This window comes from Arvicola amphibius, chromosome 2, assembly GCF_903992535.2.
Source record: "Arvicola amphibius chromosome 2, mArvAmp1.2, whole genome shotgun sequence".
Lineage (NCBI taxonomy): Eukaryota > Metazoa > Chordata > Mammalia > Rodentia > Cricetidae > Arvicola > Arvicola amphibius.
The window spans coordinates 62,385,449-62,405,566 of NC_052048.2; the positions used below are offsets into that span (position 1 = coordinate 62,385,449).

General features: G+C 52.8%; 1 protein-coding gene across 7 annotated transcripts in view; it reads left to right on the forward strand.

Annotated features, from left to right (window-relative positions):
* Positions 1 to 20,118, forward strand: part of Dysf (dysferlin) — a 201,247-nt gene that overhangs the window by 87,910 nt on the left and 93,219 nt on the right. For 4 of the 7 annotated variants that reach the window (XM_038318219.1, XM_038318223.1, XM_038318218.1 and 1 more), the window contains exons 18-29: positions 2,290 to 2,405; positions 2,725 to 2,838; positions 4,011 to 4,188; positions 4,726 to 4,850; positions 6,342 to 6,448; positions 10,964 to 11,156; positions 12,165 to 12,320; positions 16,091 to 16,222; positions 16,302 to 16,468; positions 17,753 to 17,867; positions 18,075 to 18,180; positions 18,441 to 18,583. In XM_038318219.1, the coding sequence (XP_038174147.1) occupies positions 2,290 to 2,405; positions 2,725 to 2,838; positions 4,011 to 4,188; positions 4,726 to 4,850; positions 6,342 to 6,448; positions 10,964 to 11,156; positions 12,165 to 12,320; positions 16,091 to 16,222; positions 16,302 to 16,468; positions 17,753 to 17,867; positions 18,075 to 18,180; positions 18,441 to 18,583 (1,652 nt within the window). Of the gene's footprint in view, positions 1 to 964; positions 1,007 to 2,289; positions 2,406 to 2,724; positions 2,839 to 4,010; positions 4,189 to 4,725; positions 4,851 to 6,341; positions 6,449 to 10,963; positions 11,157 to 12,164; positions 12,321 to 16,090; positions 16,223 to 16,301; positions 16,469 to 17,752; positions 17,868 to 18,074; positions 18,181 to 18,440; positions 18,584 to 20,118 lie in introns of all 7 variants that reach the window. The other 3 variants (XM_038318221.1, XM_042054450.1, XM_038318220.1) reach the window with 1 other exon arrangement.

Here is a 20,118-nt window from a genome sequence, read left to right on the forward strand (position 1 = left end):
CACACTGGATGAAGAGTTAACTTGGGCCACATTAAACCCAGGGTGTCCAAGTCACAGCTTCAGGGTTCTGAGAGAACAAATGCATTTTTAAATTTTTATATTGTGTGCATTGGTGTTTTTTGCTATGAATGTCAGGAACCACGAGCAGTTGTGAGTGGCCATGCAGGTGCTGGGAATTGAAATTGGGTCCTCAGGAAGAGAGTCAGCTCTTTCAACCGCTGAGCCATCTCTCCAGCCCCAAACAAATAAATTTATTTTGAATAACACTGTAGCATGATAAGCCATTCTGGGTTGCACGTTGCATGTTTGTTGAACATCCTCTGGCAGTGCCTCATTAATATGGGAAAATAAAAGGGTTAAAATATTTTTATTACAAGTGCATATGCTTATATATGTGCATGTATGTGTGTGTGTGTGTGTGTGTGTGTGTGTGTGTGTGTGTGTACATGTGCTAGCTGACAACATCTGTCTCTTATCTTCCCTGGAAACCGCTGGTGCTGAAAGCCAGACCCAGGTGGCTTCTGTTGATTAAATAATGTTGTGGTCTGTTGCAATACTAGACACTCCCACTAGGTGGAGATGTTGTGCCTTGAATGGCCTTGGCTCCGTGCGCTGGACCCCAAGTGTCAATCTGATGTTTGGAGCCCAGGATGTTTGCTTGCCCACAATGGCTTTTCGTGTTTCTCTTTTCAGGTTTCTTTCTCTGCATTACTCCTCCTAATCTACCAGTATATAATGTAGAAAAAGCATATTTTCTTCTGTGTGTTGTTTTTTGAGTGTGTTGAATGGAAGTTCATGTGAGAGGTGCTGAGGGTTGCCTGGCTGGAGTTGGGGGGGCAGGGTGTGTGCCCTCATTTGTTGTACATCCACAGTGTCTGTCTGCCAGCTCTATATCCTGTTCATGTAACCATTCTCCACCAAGCCAAGCCCACCCTAACCCCTTTTCCATTTCTTTATGCTTCAGAGGAGCCGGCAGGTGTACTCAAGCCTCCGAAAGCCACTGACCGTACGTCGCTGTCACCTAGGGGACCACAAGGGGATGGGACCTTGGGGTTTCTGCTGGAGGGGACTTTTATGACTTGGATGGGGGACTGAGCTGCTGCTAGGCCCCTGAGTTGACCACTGGCAAGTCTCAGTCACTGGATAACTGACACCCCAAGGCCCGTTGATCTAGCCTCCCAGGGCTTCCTTTCTAGGCTTGTTGCCTCAGCTGATGCTTCCAGCAGGAGGGGCGTAGTTGGCCAGGGGGATTGCGAGGTATCTTGGGGGTCTGGAGGTGGTCAGGGGAATGAGAAATGCTTGACACATAATTCACAAGGTAAATCATAGTAGTGATGACTGACACAAACAGTTAGAAGTGGTTCCCCCGAGTCCCATCATTCCAAGGCCTCCCCCTTTGCTTCTCAAAGCCAAATCCTGTCTGCTCTGATGTCTGGAGGAGGAAATATGTGGAAAGGTACTGGGCAGGCTAGCTCCAGCTGCCCCTCCTCCCTGTACTGTCTCAGCCCTGTGACGTAAAGTGGACAGCCACACAGCCTGCTGGACAGGTCTCCGCAGAAGCTTTTTTCCGGTGCTTGCCCTGGCTTATTCTTGTGTGGATAGAGACACTCAGATGGGCCTGGTGGCGGTTCTACCTTGAGCATTTTGGGAATGTCCTCTGAAAGAACACCCTGCCTCTGCAGGGTTTCAGAGTCTGGCCAGTGAGGTCTTGTCCCTGGAAGGGCAGCTGTGACATTATCAAGAGAACATTTCCCAGAAGGTGCAGATGATGAGAGACATCGATTCCTTTATCCATTCTCCAACTTCCCATTGCCACAATAAATGTGTGTGTGTGTGTGTGTGTGTGTGTGTGTGTGTAGGGAGGGAGGGAGGGAGAGAGGGAGGGAGGGATCCCTGGGACATTGCTTCTGTGGTCACCCGACTCTGGGATCACCTGTTCCTCCTCCCCCATAGCCTGAGAGAGAAGGCTGTATATAGACCAGCTAAGTGTATTGCACCATTTGGGTCCTGTCTTCATGCTATCCTGTGATCAATGACATCTCTGTGCCTCAGTTTCCTCATTTGTGAAATAGGACTAATAATATACTAGAAAATAGCCTCGTTTGAGCATGCTGAGGAGTCATGAGACAACAGTTGGTCACAGTCATGGCTAGTGTAGCACTAGTTATACATGTCCAGGGGCCATATCTGGGGCCTTGGCGACAACTGAGGGCTAGAGATGGGATCAGATCTGAAGGTGTCTGGAAGATCTACAGGGCCACCTCTCTGATTCCTGCCTGTGTCTTCCAGTGGATGACAACTTGGGTTTCCTCCCCACCTTCGGGCCCTGCTATGTGAACCTCTATGGCAGTCCCCGGGAGTTCACGGGCTTCCCAGACCCTTATGTGGAGCTCAACACAGGAAAGGTGAGCGGCCACATGCATCCCCTAAGGGTCTCCAGGCTGGCCTGGCAGTGTCTGGGCCCAGATGATACCTGTGGGCCTCAGGAGGCCTGGACAGACCCTCAGAACACCTCCTCTGTTAGGCCCTCTGGCTTCTTTATTCTGGGCCAGTCAGACCTGGGCCATCCCCCGACACCCAGGCCCATCTCTCTCAGGTGTCACCCTATGGACTGGGTTGGAGGATTGGTATATCCCATTCTGTAGGGGTGAATTATATTAAGTTGTCACGTGTTGTGGTCCTCGGCCCTCACCCCTTCACTGGCGACCCGACTTTCTCTTGCAGGGAGAAGGTGTGGCTTACCGAGGCAGGCTCCTGCTGTCACTAGAGACCAAACTGGTGGAGCACAGTGAGCAGAAGGTGGAAGACCTTGCTGCTGATGACATCCTGCGTGTGGAGGTGACGACACTGCTCCGGGAGAGAGCTGGGTCCCTGTAGGGAGTAGAGACGAGGCCGCTGAGGACCGTGGTAGAGGGCCTTCTTTGTTTCTGACCCATGTTTACTATGGCGGCACTTCTCAGGGCCCCTGTGTCTCAGCTGTAAAGTGGGAGTAGTGTGGTACCCACCCCAGGGATGCTTTGAGGGTTAAGGGAGGATAAGTGAAAGGATCGTAGGGACTCAGAGCTCGATACAAAGTGGAATACTGTTTTGTAAGGATGCCGTGGACACAGCTAGCCACAGCCAGTTCAACACCATTTACCACTGACATCTACAAATGCAAGCAGGCGGGAAGGTAGCTGTTGTTAACTCTGTATATAGATGAAGACTCTAAGAAATACCAGAGCAAAGCACGCTCTCCAGCATCATCTGGACACTGCAGTTAGTGACTCGGGTTTCCACGCTGGCCCTGCTACCTGCCAGGTGCTTCAGCTTCTGTCTGTAGTTGTATTTACCTTAGGAGATGGTGGTGGAAACAGTAAGATTTGATGTACACCCACAGTAGGCACACAGTGAGTGTTATCGGTCCACTCACATGCTCCCAAACCCAACTTTTCCTTTCCTCTCAGCTTTCCAAGGCAGTGACTAAGATCACAGTGTTTCATGTCAAGACACATGAATGTTTTACACTGTCTTAGCCCTATGCCGTGGGCTTGGAGGGGCCAATTTGAACTACACATTATGAGCATATGGCTGAGGCTGCCTATGCAGAGTGCAAGGCTGCTTGGGGTGTGTGTGTGTGTGTGTGTGTGTGTAGCTCTGTCTGGGCAGGGCATAATTGTTGAGAACTTTCAGCCCCTTTAAAGGGCAGATGAGGTGTAGGCTGCCCCGAGGGACACTGCGGGAGACCCTGCTCTGTGGACATGGTGGTGCCATCGATGCTGGTTTGGATTAAAGAGCAGCAGCCTGACCTTGGAGGAGCAGATTGTATTAGGAAACATGAGTGAATGCGCATGGACCTGGAATGAGTTTGTTCAGTCAGTAACCAAGTCTGGAGGCTGTTCCTTTGGATCATCAGCCACTCTCTGCCCAGCCAGGAGTCTCTGGGTCCTGGACATGGCTAGGGCCTGGCATCTCTGGGGTCTGCTCTGCTTGTCTCCTTGTGACCTGTAGCCTGCTCACTCTGCCCACAGAAGTACCTCCGGAGACGCAAATACTCCCTTTTTGCTGCCTTCTACTCAGCCACAATGCTGCAGGATGTGGATGATGCCATCCAGTTCGAGGTCAGCATTGGGAACTATGGAAACAAATTTGACACCACCTGCCTGCCGCTGGCCTCTACCACCCAGTACAGCCGGGCAGTCTTTGATGGTAGGTGAGGCTGAAGGGACCTGGGTCCTAAGAAAGACACCAAAGCCTAAACCCTGCCTCCACGGAAACCACGCTAACCCTTTCAGGGGTTCCTCTCTTCTGCTGCTGGTGCTGCCTCTCATACTCCTCTTGGGGGGCCCACTGTACCCCCAGATTGGAGTCCTGCAGGCTCTGAGTTGCCCTAGTCCTGAGCCATCTCCACCAACACACGGGGTCTAGGAGCTTGGCTTGGAGACCTTGGAGATGTGAGATTGGGTTTCCCAGAGGTATTCTATCAGCCCACTTGTTTTGATGTGAGAGCCACAGCAGTCTGTCTCCTGACAAAGTGTGCTCAGGTACCTTGTCTGGATTCTGGTGACTACCGACCACACCATACACACCTAAGGGGAGAGGAGAGTAGGATCTGTCTACCTTGAGTCCTCTCTCAAGCTGTTCCAGTTCTGAAAGCCCAGCGGCCTGAGTGCCGAGCTTTGCAGAGCCCTGTTTCACTGTCCCAGATCTCTGTCCACTGCTCAGGCCCCTCCCCCCTCCCTGCAGGGTGCCACTACTATTACTTGCCTTGGGGCAATGTGAAGCCAGTGGTGGTCCTGTCCTCATACTGGGAAGACATCAGCCATCGAATTGAGACGCAAAACCAGCTCCTCAGGATTGCTGACCGTCTGGTGAGTGGTGCCTGATACTAGCCCTGCCAGAGCATCCTCAGACTTGCAGAGAAGATGGGTATCAAAGGTGCTGGGGTCACCCCAGGTGGATGTGGTAGATGGCTGAGAGACAGAGAGCTGAGAGATTGCTGGGGTGTCAGGGTATGGCTGGTGTTTATTACTACATGCCTCTTGACTCTTATACAACATACATCATCTTGCCAGAAACTTCCAGCTTCCAGCCAGAAGTCAGAAGCTAGAGATCCAGGTGGCAATCATGGGTGCTGAGGGAGAGGTGTGGGGTATGGAGGGGAGCAACTAAGGAACATCAAGAGTACGTCATGGGGGCAATGGGAGGATGTGGAAGAAGACCTCACTTAGGATATCGTGGCAAGGACTCGGGAGGATGAGTCCCAGTGCCAGGAGGTTGTGGGGGGAAGGTGGCTTTTTAGGGCATTGTGGGACTTGAGCTGCGAGGCCTTGATACGCTGGTCATGGGGAGATGAAGGGCTTTGAGAGAAATGATCTGGGTCCAAAGCTGGGAACCCAGGAAGAGGAGCAGAGGCTTTGAATGAGGGAGGAGTTCTGCTTCGGGGCTGAGCAGAGGCTTCTGGGAGCCTCTCTGCTCTTTCAAGTCTACCCAAGGGAGACCAGAATGACCACACGGCAGGAATGAGAGGCAGCAGGGGAGGAAGGGCTGACGAGGCCTGGGGACAACTGAGGAGCACAGTTGGAAAGGAGGCAGGAAGGCAAGGAAGGGGTGATGTCCCTGGAACTAGCAGTGGGTGGTGATGGGCAGCTATGGCCAGTGGATGAACATGAAGTTGAGACGGCAAAACCAGCGCTCGGCTCGCCACTGTATCCCTCGTTATCACTTCAGAAGGCCACAGTTCCCAGATAGCAGGGCTGAGGTTCCCCCAGGGTGGGGCACACATCATGCACTCTGGAAGACTGAGGTGTGGAGGGGGTTGCTTGGAGGACTGAAGCAGCAGGGGGCCTGACAGGTGTTTCAGCTCAGGGCCCAGGCCTAGGGAAAGTGCCCAGAGAAGCCCAAGAGAAGGCATCAGATGGGACTCCAAGAGAGCCAGCTCTGAGAGTCTGGTCCCTGTGCCCAGCGTTGGCTCCATGGCTACTGGGGGAGACGACGGGCTAACTCTGAATCTGCCTGTGGCTAACTCCATAAAGGACTGACAGAGGAGTCTCAGAGAGATCCACTCCTCTGTGGGGAGTCAGGTCTGGCTTCAAGGTGGCAGGTGGGATGCGATGCATTCAGACTGTGAAGTTCTAGCTAGCAAGGGAACCCCTGTGACCATGTGTGAGACCAGGGTTCTGAAGTGGAGGATGGGAGTGGGAGTCCTGGAAGGTTCTGGGCTTGAAAGGTGCTGGCAGATTGCATCTGGCCTTGTCTTTTCTTGCTCCTATTATCTATTTCCTTCTGGCTCAGTGACGGGGCCTTGGAGTTGGGTCCCCCTCCGTGGTGACACTCCTGACCTAGGCTTGCCTGTTCCACAGGAAGCTAACTTGGAGCAGGTCCACCTGGCTCTGAAGGCACAGTGTTCCTCTGAGGACATGGATGCCCTGGTGGCTCAGCTGACAGACGAACTTCTTGCAGACTGCAGGTAGGGAGTACTTGGCACCCTCCGATGCCTCTCCTAGCTCAGCCCGTCTCCTCAGGAGTGTTCGTGTGTGGTGGTGAGCAGAAGCACGTCTCCCAGCCACGCTTGGCCAGCAGTCTGGCCAGTGCTGAGCCCAGAGGTGGTGGAGCCGGCACCGGGAGTTGAAAAGGTGACGTTTAGAACAGGTCATAAATCTCCCCGCAGCAGCGGCAGCAGCTGTGGGCTGGGCGACCAGCTTACCTGAATGGGAAGCATTGTGTGTCTGATCCCCGACCTCATAGCTCCCTGATGGAATCTCCAGGAGAAGCTGGGGTGGGGGCACCCCTCCTTCCCTTAAGGCCTTGTTGTCGGGGACCATGGTTTCTGTTTAGGTTTCTACTGCACATGGTTGATTGTCAGCTTTAGGAAAGAGGGGACTGGGGGTGAGGGAGAATAGGAACGGATGTCAGCAGAGGGGGCTCACCTCAGCATCTCTTCCACATCCAGGAGGGCTAGGGGTAGTCACTGCAAAGAGAGCTTTGAAGTTGAACTTGGCATGAAGAATGATTACTTAATAATATCTGATCAATAAAAGACTGTCACCATCGGGAAGACTAGTAAGGAAGTGTGATTACCACAATGACAAATGCAAGGAAACACCCCTCACCACAGTCTGGTGGCTTTCAATAGCTCTGCTTCTTTGGGCCTTGGTTTCTCAGCTATGAAATGGACTTGGTTATATCCACTTTTATGCATTCTATGGGGTTCAGTATGAAGGTCGCTACCCCCAGCATCCTATTAGCTGAGAGCCCTGCTGAAGGGATCAGAGAAATGCCCTCACCATGAGAAGACCCATAACTGTGGTGGCACTTGTATGTCCTGTTCAGGGAGTGTACCTCTAAAGGAACAGTCCCTCCACCCCACCCCCACCCCCATCCTGCCCCAGTCAGGTCACTCTCTGAAACCAGTTCAGCCCCAGTTGTACTGGTAAGGGTACACCTCGAGCCCTCTAGGTATGATTGGGAGTGGGAGTGGGGTCTGTGGGAGCTCGGAGCAGATGCAGCTGGCAGTGGAATCTTCCCAAAGAAGCAATGCCTGGAGGAAGTGATAGGGCAAAAAGAGGAGCCTAGGAGATTACCAGGACCAAGGCCTTGTCCTGAGTGTAGGCCTGAGATGCCTGCTGTCTCCAGGGGTACCGAAGACAGCTGATGCCTAGCAGGGTAGGCTTTAGGGGCTCTGCCAAAGCTCAGGCTTGGGTATGTTGAGGAAGGAGACCCCTGGGTCAGATGCTTGTTGTAGCTTCAGGGTGACAAGAGAGAAGAAATAGGACTGCTAAGTGACCTAAGATACAAGTGGCTAAGGCAAAGGTGCTGGGGAGGGCAGATGCAGAGGGAGCTGAGGGATGTGGAGGGAGCCGAGGGCACCATAGACTTCATGACGGGCTCTAGCCATTCCATTCTCTGAGGATCAAATAAGGAAACCGAGGCACACAAGGATTTGATGGACACACCCAGATTCACATGTCAAGCAAGTGAGAGACTTTCCTGTGCTACTCTGTCACAGCTCGAACTAGGGACCTAGGAAAGGCCCCCCCCCCCCCAGCCTGATTCCCTAGCTGTGGCCGTGACAGGTAGGGTGGGCTTTGGCCATTCTCTGAGGGTTTAGCAGGAGGAAAGCAGGGTGGGGGTGACGAGGCAGCAGGAAGCTGGCCTCGGGCTGGAGGTGGAAGGAACGTGGTGCTGGGGGGGGGGCACAGAGCCACAATCAGCTTGCAGGGCCCCTTGGGTGGGGCACCTTCTCGGAACATACTGCACCCTGGCCATGTCTACAGAGAGGCTGCCATGCCCAGTGATGCCCCTGGGACGGTGGCTGGCAGAACATGGGCCCTGCTCATGGCAGCTGTGGGGTGGAACAGGTGAATTTGGGGGGCTAGAAGTTTGGAAATGGGTCCCTGGCGAGTCTGAGGTGCTGGGACACTGGAGGGTGTAGGACTTGGTCCCAGGCTGTCCTTGGTGCCCTCTCGGGAAGGATTTGTCTGAAACACTCTGCCAAGCCAGGCTCTTCTGTCACTCTCCTAGGGGTAGGGGGATGCCCAGCCTCTGGGGGGCACCAGTTCAGGACAGGAGCTTGCAGTGGGGGTGGGTTCCCATCCTCTCTAGGTATCTGGCAGGATTTTCAGGGAAGGGACCCCAGATCCATTCCTCCAGGAACTATCCGAGGCTACCATGCTGCCCAAGGCTTTATCATGAGCAGGTGTCATGGCTGACCAGGGCTGAACACTTGCTATCAGCCTTACTGTCTCCAGTTAGGGCGCTTCCCTATCCCCCCATCCTTCCACTCTGCACCCCTCAACCCCACACCCATGTAGCAAAGCCCTCTCCTCTGATCTCTGGACTCACTATGTTTCCTCTCCCTGTGTCTGTCCTGGGCCAGGCTGCATCTGAAACCACACATGCCCTCCACACTCCATCAGCATCTCCGGTCTGCACGGGTCCACCATCTTCAGAGACCACAGCACAAACCTTAACAGCTCACACAACCTTCACCTCCCTTCCCTCTCCCCAGTCCAGCCACCCACCCTACCTTCCTCACTCCGCCCCCCTCCCCCCCCAATTTCCCTTCTCTAGCACCCTGGAGAGGGCTGTTTTCCCCACAGGGTGGCTGGTAGCCCTCATGCCTTATGAGTCGTTGCTGTCTTGTTGCCCCCTCCCCACCCTATAATGTGCCCCTTGTCTCTGTGTATGACTTTCTGCCTCTGTGCTGTTCCAGAGCCCTTCCTAGCATTCTACATGGACTAATTCCTATCAGCCCTGCAGGTGCAGACCACGGCCACTTTTTCCAGGGAAAACTCCAAGGCTGCTTCTTCGGGGAATGGCAAGCTGTCTCAGTTTCTCCTCATGAGAGGGTCATCTCTTTGGAATCAGCCTGGAGCTCAACTCAAGAATGAATCTAGCTTATTTTCCGGGGGGGGGGGGGGGTTGGTCCTGATACAGTCACCAACTTGATCCCCAGGGACAGGTGGTGACTTGGTGAACAGCCAGCTCTGCTCCGTGTGTTGTGTGGCCCGCCTTCCATCTGTAGGGAGAGCTAAGGATGCAGTCTTCTTCTCAGACTCCCCTCCTTTCTCTACCCCTGTAGTGAACTTCCCTAACTGTGGGGAAGAGCCAGGGCGTCTTGTGAGTGGTAAAGACTGCGCTTGGCTGGGCTAGTCTTGGGAAGTTTTGGTTGGGTGGTCTGCTGGAGGGTCCTCCCTGTTTTCTGACCTTGGCTGGGCTTCTCCAGCCCTCTGCTCCATCGCGCACCAGGGCCCCTCACCCACCATGCAAGGCCTCCACCCGCTGCCGCCGGCCCGGGGCTGCCGTCCGCGGCACCCTCGGGGCAGTAAATATTATATTACCACAGGGTGTGCAGTACGTGACCTGAGACGGGCCCCGGGGCTTAAGTTTCCCCGAGATGGAGCTCGCGCACCCGCTCCCCCCACCCTAAAAATTCAATTAAAAAAAATAACAGGAAAGACGCAGCGCGCCGAGGGCCTGCCAGAGCGGTGCCGTGGCGCTCCGGCGGTAATTGGTTCTGCATAGCTCGGGGAAATTGGCAGAAAAAATAAATCAGCCGGGAGCCGGGAGTCCAGACGCTGCGGGGAGGGGGCGGGGGGCTGCAGCGCGGAGAAGGCCTGGCGCAGCATTGACGAATGTCCTGTTTGAGGGCAAGGGCTGGGCCAGCTGGAGGGTCCTGCTTGGGAAGGGAGAACTGGAGCTCACCCCCTCTTTTTTAGCCTTTCTTCTGGGTGTGCACACCCAGCCCTGGAACGGTGTGGAGCGTCCATCTGCGGGGCTTTTAGGGAGTCCGGGTGTGATGGGTCGGGATCAGAGATCTTTGCTCCTACACACAATGGAGTTTAATTTTACCCCTCACTTGGGCTTCAGCGCTGTTAGTTGAGGACTGCAGTAACTTACCCAGCAGTGCTCAGAAGACTTTCCAAAGCCCAGCTCAGGATTCTGGGAGGGCCGTCTTGGGGCAGCCAGGGTGGATGCTTCTGTATTCATGGCTGCTGGCCTCTCCACAGTGTCTGCAGTAGCTAGCTAGTCAGGGGTCCATAAATTTCTTTCTTGGAGAAAGTGTGCGCCCAACACAGAAGGGATTTATTTTACTGTGGGGCAACTTAGACTCTGGCCTCTGTCCTAGACAACACAAGGGGGCAAGAAAGGGACCCTATAGGTCCCCTGAGAGCTTGCAGTCAACTTGGAGAGGGGATACTTATACAAAAGAACCCACCAGACTGGAGGTTGGGGTGAGTCCCCAAAGGATCTTCTGGGAATAAAGAGGCATGTTTTAGAGTAGGAGTAGAAGGGCCGGGGTGTGCGTGGGAGACCTCCTGGAGCAGACAGGCCACAAGGTGAGCACCCAGCAGGCTCCTAACCTATATTTAAAGGAGCAGGGACCCTATAAATATACACACTTGTGTGTACCTGCATACATGCACCTGTCTCGGGTGTGTGGAGCCCTGGTGAACAAGCACATTCCACCTGTCTCTCCTAGCCAGCCCCTGTGTGATATCCATGAAATACCTTCGGCCACCCACCTTGATCAATATCTGTTTCGACTACGTGGCCGCCACCTGAGCCAGATCAAAGAAGCTGCCCTGGCCTTGAAGCTCAGCCACAGTGAGCTCCCCACTGCCCTGGAGCAGGCTGAGGACTGGCTTCTGCGTCTCCGTGCCCTGGCTGAGGAGGTAATGAATCCTGAGGGGCCTTTCTTCTTCAGCCTTCCTCACTCTTGGAATGGTGACCAAATGTTTACACTGTGATACATTCTGGGTCTGTTGCTGGGTGACCTCCCGCCAGTCACTTAACCTTACAAACATTAGTATACCCATTTGTGGGACACAATAACATACGTACTAGGTGCCCCCGGGTCCAGCTCAGAGCCTGACACACAGTAGGAACTCAATAGATGGCCTAGTGCCCCAAAGGATGTCCGAGCAAGGCTAGTACCAGAACCCAGAGTGCCTGGCTCTGGGTCTCCTGTTGAAGCCTGCTTCCCAGAAACCTGACTCCTGGCCCACTGGTGCCTGTCTGTAGGAAGTGAGGATGGTGAGAAGGGATGGTACCCAGGCATGTGCATGAGAGGGTGTCTGAAACAGAGGACTGTAGAAGGAAAGGCTGCTTGGGAAGGGCTGATGAACCCTAGAGCTTCCCTCAGCAGGGTGGTAGGCACATGGCCAGTTCCCTGGGCATATCTTCATAGTGGTGAGGACTGTGCCCCAGGCTGGTCGTTGGCACCCCTGGAACCTCACTCCTCATCCTCCCCTCTCCAGGGGAGGGCAAGTGCTGAAGAGCCCTCCTCAAAATCCTCCCAGTTCCTAGCCCTAGGTCTGGGGCCTCTCTCACTGAGGAGCCCTGGAAAGGTGGTGAGCAGCCCCTGTAGTGGTGGCCTCTGCTCCTGTGAGCCTGCAGATCTTAGGGTCCTAGGGATAGCATGAGGAAAGGAGGCTCGTGTGGGCAGACTATACCTTCCACAAGACTCCAGGCTCTAAGCAGGGGCATCTTCCCAGAAACCTATGGGCATCTAAGAGACATTTGTGGGACCTCCTTTGGAAGCTGAGGGCCAAAGGCAGGGCCCTGAGTGGCCAGGATGGCATGGGAGCTGGGCAAGGCAAGACTTTGTGGACTTTGAGTCAGAGGTCAGGCGTGGCATTGGGTATGCCACCATCCCCCCTTGACTGCCATTCCCTCTCCAGCCCCAGAACAGCCTGCCAGATATCATCATCTGGATGCTGCAGGGTGACAAGCGCGTGGCCTACCAACGGGTGCCCACCCATGAAGTCCTCTTCTCCCGCCGGGGCGCCAGTTACTGCGGCAGGAACTGTGGAAAGCTCCAGACCATCTTCCTGAAAGTGAGTATTCTCTCTGTCAGGGCCACCATACTATTTTCTCAACACAAGGCCTTTCTTGAGCTTCCCCTGGCTCTCCATTCAGCCCTGTTCTGAAACTATCTGAAAGTCCTCAGATGTCCATCTTGGGAAGGGAGGGGTATTTGAGTAAATACCTTCCTTCCTTCCTTCCTTCCTTCCTTCCTTCCTTCCTTCCTTCCTCCCTCCCTCCCTCCCTCCATCCCTCCCTCCCTCCCCCCTTTCTCTCTCTCTCTCTCTCTCTCTCTCTCTCTCTCTCTCTCTCTCTCTCTCTCTCTCTCTCTCTCTCTCTCTCTCTCGTTTTTTGAGACTGGAACTCACTTTGAGACCATACTGGCCTCGAGCTCAGAGATCTTCCTGTCCCTGCCTCCCGATTCTGGGACTAAAGACATGAGCCACCATGCCCAACTAAAACACCTTTCTTTTCTTCAGTTTTCCCCAAACTCTCCAGACCCTGCTCAGTGAGTCTAGCATGTTTTCTGGTAGGAGCTGGAATGTGGGCTTGGAAGTGAACTATGAAAACAAAGCGTAGTAGCACCTGATGGTCCTAGCATTTGGGAGGTAGAGGCAGAAGAGAAGGATCAGGAGTTCAAGATCATCCTTAGCTATATGAGTTTGAGAACACCCTGGCCTACACAAGACTCTGTTTAAAAAAGAAGTAAATTAAGGGCCTCAAGTGTGCATGTGTGTGTGTGTGTGTGTGTGTGTGTGTGTGTCCAAGACTTCATTGGTTCATGGGGCTGGTCTCTTTCAAGAATCATCCCCAACCTCTACGATGGTCTCCAGACCTGTCCCCGCAGCCTCAGGAGCAGTTGATGTGGGGGGGGGGAATGAGAGTGGGTGCTTGTGGAAGGGCTTCCATCAACTTCTCTAGGTGAGCACTGAGATACAGAGCCCCAGCGGCTTTGGTCATGGCTTCAGCCAGATGATCAGAACACAGGCCCCCTCATGAGGTGACTTCTCTGTGTACAGCATTTCCCAGTGGCCGGAGAGTTAGCTGTTTCTTACCACTTCTCATTGCTTCTAATGGCTGTGCTTTCAAGGCCCCTTCAGCCTACATCGCTTGTCCCCCATCCCAGCCTGGCTTATTTCCCCCGAAGTCTCTACTGCAGCTATTCCCTTTTTTTACATGCTATCTTCTATCTTCAAGCTTCTAAGAGGCCATCCTCGACCATATCCCAGCCTTGACCCTTCTGAGTAGAGCCATTTTCTGGTTGCTAGCCTACACTGTTTTCTGTTGACCCGTCATTCTTGTTGCCCCTTGGGGTGGGAAGCCAGGGCTGGATCCAGCTATACAGTCTGTGTAAACCAGCAACAGGCTGGTCGCAGTTCTGTCTGGCCCTGGGCATGTCACCAAAGCTCTCTGAACAGCCCACTTTCTTCCCACCTATGAAATAAAAAGGAGGCGGTCTACCTCACAGGCATCGAGGACTGAACTGGACAGTGCACACATTGCTTCATAAACTCAGTGGTCAGTGGACACTTGTTCCTCTCTCCCTCTGCTCTCCTCTTTCTTTTGGGACTGTCCCTTGCTCTACAGATGCTACATTTGGGTATCTGTTATAGGTCAGTGTGCTGGATAGTTTTATGTCAAGTTGACACAAACTAAAGTCATCTGAGAGGCAGGAACCTCAATTTAAAAAAATGCCTCCATATGATTGGATTGCAGGCAAGCCTATAGAGTATTTTCTTAGTTAGTGATTGATGGGAGAGGGCCCAGCCCATTGTTGGTGGTGCCGTCCCTGGGCTGGTGGTCTTTGGTGCTATAAGAAAGCAGGATGAGCAAGCCAGCATGGCCTCTGCATCAGCTCCTGCATTCAGATTCTTGCCCTGTTTGAGTTCCTGTCCTGACTTTCTTCTGTGATGAACACTGATAGAGAAGTGTAAGCCAAGTAAATCCCTTCCTGCCAAGTTGCTTTCGGTCATGGTATTTTATCATAGCAATGGTAACCCTAATTCAGACAGCCATGCCTGAGATAATCAGTATGCTGGGAGAGTGACCTTTCAGAGGGGATGATATGGAATCGCGCGCACGTGTGTGTGTGTGTGTGTGTGTGTGTGTGTGTGTGTGTGTGTATCACCTGCTCTTGGACCATCTGAGGCACATTCTTTGTTTGATCCTAACCTCAACTTCTGGCCTCAGATTGGCCTCCGAGGCTGACCCTCTCCTTGTGTGTAATGGTATGTGGAAAGGGAGGGAGTATGGGAATGGGTTGGCAAGGCAACGGGTGCTGAGAGTACAGGCAGGCTGTAGCCAGGCCTGCTAGACTCTGGAGCATCTCTCCCTCCAGTTCTGACCTATTTGCCCTGAAACCTCCAGGAGGGGAACTGAGAATGTTCCCTGATTCCAAGCAAAGGAAGAAAAAAAAAGATACAGAATTGTTTCTCGAAGTCTTCCCCACTGAGTTCATGAGCCTGCCAGTAGCTCCTGAGCAAGCGCTACAAAAATGTTGGCAGCGGGCAGAGACCAAGCAAACACTGGTGTTCCTTAACTTAAACCCAAGCTGGAAAAAGTGAGCACCACAGAGGAGAGGAGCCCCAAACTAGACATTTCTTTATTTGCTGTTGCTATTTTGGGTTGGGCAGGCTGGCCCCGTCTGGGGGAGGTTGGTGGTGGGGAGCTAGAGGTGGGGGAAGAAAGGGAGGAGGCAGGCATTCCTGCCATGTCCCAAGGGCTGGTGGCTTGGAGGGAAAAGGACAGCTAGCCGCCCTGAGGGAGGGGACAGCTGAAGTGAACACCACTGGGACTTCCTGGACACGGGTGGGGTAAGAGGTGTCTCCATACTTCTCCAAGGAATGACTGAGAGGAGTTGGGTTGAGGAATGGGATAAGGTTAACCAACAATGGTCGACGCCGCTTCCTAAGCCTTCTCTTGGTCTAGGCTCTACCTCCAGGGGTGCAGGCCTTCCCCACCAGCTTGGGAACCCCCACCCTAGCTTCTCAGCCTTTTCTGAACCCACCCAGACTCCCTGCTGCTCTTACTCAGTGAGCTATCTCTCACCATGGTGTCTCCTCTAGGGGACAGGGTGTCATTTTAAGAGGGAGGAACTCTACTCCCCAAGGCCGAATCTGACCTTTGGTTTCAGTCAAATGGTGAAGTAATCCTAGGGAACATATATATGTTTTTAAATGTTGGGTTGTTGTGGTTATTCCATTTGGCAGAGCTTCTGAAACCTTTGGGATAAAAAATAGCTGAACAGCAAAGAGCGGTTAACGTGCTGATAAGCACTTGAAATTGTGGGGACATTAGATGCAGTGTTCACGTCTAGCCAAAGCATGAAGTACTAAAAGTGAAATGAAGTGGCTTTAATTGCTCCTCTTCTGGAGCTGGGTCCCTGCTCTTCTGCTTCTAGGATGGTGCTGTCCAGCGCAGCAGCCTTGTGTAGCTATTTAAATTAGTTAATGCCAATTAAAATGAAAACCCCAGTTCCCTGGTTACATGAGCCACTTGTCAAATGGCTAGTGGCTGACCTATTGGACCTTGCAGATCTAAGCCATTTCCATTGTGGTAGAAAGTTCCCACAGATGACAGAAGTAAGAAGATAAGCAGCAGAAGGAAATATTATAGACCCTGTACATGACCCCATCTGTAAAGGGCTCCTACATGGTTGCTATAGTCTTTTTTGATGAACAGGACTCTTGGTTCTGTATTCCATTTCTATGATATTTGGTGTAATTCTCCAATGGGCTACACATGACTGGGTGTTGAGCCGATATGCCCAGGGCTATGAGTGTTTGTGTTTCTTTGATCCCAGTATCCCATGGAGGGCGTGCCTAGGACCCGAATGCCTGTGCAGATCCGGGTCAAACTCTGGTTCGGGCTCTCTGTGGATGAGAAAGAATTCAATCAGTTTGCTGAGGGGAAACTCTCTGTCTTTGCTGAAACGGTGAGTACCTGCCTGCCTACTGGCCCTTGGATCCTGGAGTTGCATGACCCCTCACTGGTTTTTCTTCTTTGGTTTGCAGTATGAGAACCAGACAAAGCTGGCACTGGTTGGGAACTGGGGCACAACAGGCCTCACCTACCCCAAGTTTTCTGACGTCACAGGCAAGATCAAGCTACCAAAGGATAGCTTCCGTCCTTCCGCTGGCTGGGCCTGGGCAGGGGACTGGTTCGTGTGTCCAGAGAAGACGTGAGTGATATTCTCAGGGTGTCCAACCACAGCTTCCCCTTCTCCCCAGTCCATCCTCTGATGTCTTGAGCTCTGTGAGTCCTTCTACCTGCTCCGACTCTCCTGGGGCTGGTGCTTCACCAGGAATAGCTCGAACACTCAGAAATAAAGTGCTGCATGTGGCTGGGGAGACACTCAGTGGACAAAGCACTTGTCACACAAGTGACCTGATGTGTTCAGTTCCTTGGAACCTGTGATGAATTCCAGCACAGTGCCTGTCTATAACTCCAGTGCTCCTATGCGGAGTTGGAAACAAAGACAGGAGAATCCCTGAGGCCCTTGGGCCAGCTGGCCTGGCATACTCAGCGGTAAACAACCAAGGGACCTCATCTCAAACAAATGGGAAGTGAGGACTGACACCCAAGATTGCCCTCTGACTTCCACATGGATGCCCTAGTATGTGTGCACCCCCAAACCTACACCTGACATGTGCATGTATATATACCACATATATTCATATATATATATATATATATATATATATATATATATATACAGAGTCCTTCATTATGAAGCATACCTTAGAGTGTGCACCCAGTCATGTGCCTTGTCCTCTATGATACACAGAGTCCCCTCATTGCACATGCATGACCATTCCTGTTCCAGGCACTCACTTGCTCCCTGAATCCCAGTTTGTGCATCCTTCTATGCCACTCTCTACACTTTTTATAGCTGGGAGACATCCAGTACCTTTTAAAAAAAAGCTTGACATATATTATAGAATCAAGTATTGAATCCTTAATGTACTGGTTGATGATATTTTCTTTGTACTGTCCATTGAGCTTTGCCTCTTATTGGTCCCCCTTTCCTTCTTTTACCTTGGATGACACTTCTTTCTTTCTTTCTCTCTCTCTTTCTCTCTCTCTCTCTCTCTCTCTCTCTTTCTTTCTTTCTTTCTTTCTTTCAGAAAGGGTTTCTCTGTAGTTTTGGAGCCTGTCCTGGAACTTGCTCTTGTAGACCAGGCTGGTCCTGAACTCACAGAGATCTGCCTGCCTCTGTTCCCGAGTGTTGGGGTTAAAGGTGTGAGCCAACACTGCCGGCTTGGGTGACACATTCTATGGCCTGTGAGCATCTCTACCTGTTCTGAGCCTCCTGTTCACCCTCTGTCCCCATCTGTCTGCACTACCCTCTCTAACTGTGTCGTGGTGAGGTTGACAGTGCAGCTGGGCTGAGGTGTAATGCTCTCTTGGAAGCAAACGGTGGCAGGGGTGTCCTCAGTGACCTTCTGCCTGTCCTCCCCAATAGCCTGCTCCATGATGTTGATGCTGGTCACCTGAGCTTTGTGGAGGAGGTTTTTGAGAACCAGACCCGGCTACCCGGAGGCCAGTGGATTTATATGAGCGATAATTACACTGACGTGGTAAGGGGTGCTCCAGGTGGGTAGTGCATGCTTTCCCCGGGGTCCTGGACATTTGGTCCCATGAAGAGCTTGTGACTCAGAAGACTGGGTGTCTTCTCCCCTGTTCCACTTGCCGACCTAATTGCTCTGGGTTCCAGAAGGATGGTGTCCTCAGATCATGTGGGCGTCCAGTCAGTATCTTTTCACAACTGCCTCTTGCATCTCTAGAATGGGGAGAAGGTGCTTCCAAAGGATGACATTGAGTGCCCACTGGGCTGGAAGTGGGAAGATGAAGAATGGTCCACAGACCTCAATCGGGCTGTTGACGAGCAAGGTGGGAACACACAGAGGCTGGGATCTCACCCGGGCCACCTCCTAGCAGTGCCAGTGAGACAGCTGAAGGCCCCAGGCAGTTGCCTGGCTTTCATTGGGTTACTTCACTGGGGAACTTCCTGAACAGGCCCCCACTTCAAGCTTCTACTTATGTCCCGGGTTTTAGCTGCTCAGGGTTTGAGCATGCCCCACAAAGAGAGATAGCTTTGGAGAGATGGGGATTTGCTGACAATGATTTACAGGTTTTACTCCACCCCTTAGGCTGGGAGTACAGTATCACCATCCCCCCAGACCGAAAGCCCAAACACTGGGTCCCTGCTGAGAAGATGTATTACACTCACAGACGTCGACGCTGGGTCCGACTGCGCAGGAGGGACCTCAGCCAGATGGAGGCACTGAAGAGGGTGAGCCAAGGGGAGGTGGGTGGGAGTGGGGCTTCCGGACGGACGGAGGAGGCCAGTGCACATAGACCTGTCTTAGTGACTTTCTGTTGCTGTGATGAATAAAGCATTATGACCAAGGCAGTTTAGAGAAAAGAAGCTGGTTTAGGCCTTTAGTTCCAGAGGATTCGAATCTAGCACAGCTGGGAGACACAGCAGCAATTAGCAGGCATGGCAGTCAGAACAGGAAGCCCAGAGCTCCCATCTTGAAACATAAGCATGAAGCAGAGAGAGAAAACTGAAAGTGGTGTGAGGATTTTAAAGCCAAAGCCCCCCCCCCCCCCATTACGTAGTTTCTCTAGTAAGACTATACCACCTAAGCCTCCCCAAACAGTGCCCGGGGGACATTCTCATTCAAAAACACCTCAAGACCCAGTGAGTTCACTAGCGGGTCTCCCCCAGATCAGTTGAGTGCATATACACACCACATTGAAAATATGAGACACGCTGTGCACACTCAAAACAAGTAGATCACACCAGCCTCTACAGGTCGCACTTGGCGCTCACAGATGCCTACTTATGGATTGCCGAGAACAGTCCCCGAAGGCTCAAGGATGCCAAAGGCAGTGCTTTCCGCTTGGTTTCCTAAGGGGGAGACTCCATGACATGGAGGCTCCAAGGCAGCGGCCCTCGAACCCTACAGATACTCCTTACCTGGAGGCAGGAGATGGGTCCACACCACCTGAGCTGTCTGCCATCGACTACTGGCTGGTGGGATATGCTATGACACCTGTACCACAGAAAAGTGGCTTAGTAGCGGTGGGCTGGGTCCTGAGCCCACCCTTCTGGCTGCCAGTGATAGGCCACAGTGTGAGTGTACTGGCTAGCGCAAGACCAGAGAAGAGCCATCAGTGTTCACCCAAGGACACCATGGAACACAGAACAGCCCCGCAGTACTTTCTTGTGAGCACACGTGAACACATGCACTTGTCCCAGAGTCTGGGAATGCTCATGTGCAGCCCCCCGCCACCCCCCAGGACCTGCATTCCCGGGTGTTCTGGTCATCTATCTTTCACTCCTAAGAACACATTTGGGTTTAGTAGCAGAGCCAGGCCTCTCCCACTCTTTAAATGGGAGAGTCTTTAGGGGACCCGGCTTTCTTTGCCCCTTAGAGCAGTACTCTAGAGAGGGACTGTCGGGGTCTGGAGACAGGTGGGGTTTTGGGCAAGCCACTGTGAACCAGGATGACATTCTTCCTCGGCATGGAAGACGCCCAGTTGTTAGAGGTGTGGGCCTCGCTTAGGCTCCCAGCCTGGCTTGACAGTTAGTATCAGTGCCATGTCACTGTCTTATAGGGCTTGGGGCCAGTCACGTTCAGGCTTCCTGCAGGAAAGGGTGCCTTCCGAGGAGAGACAAGGGCCCCTCACAGTCGGGCTAGGTGCACCTCCTGGGGAGAAGTCGTCTGGCCTTAGGAAGCAGGCTCTTCATTTTGCCTCTGAGCTGCAGGCCCATCTCTATGTTTAGAAGCTGGGATGTGAAGGAGAAAAAGGAAATGACAG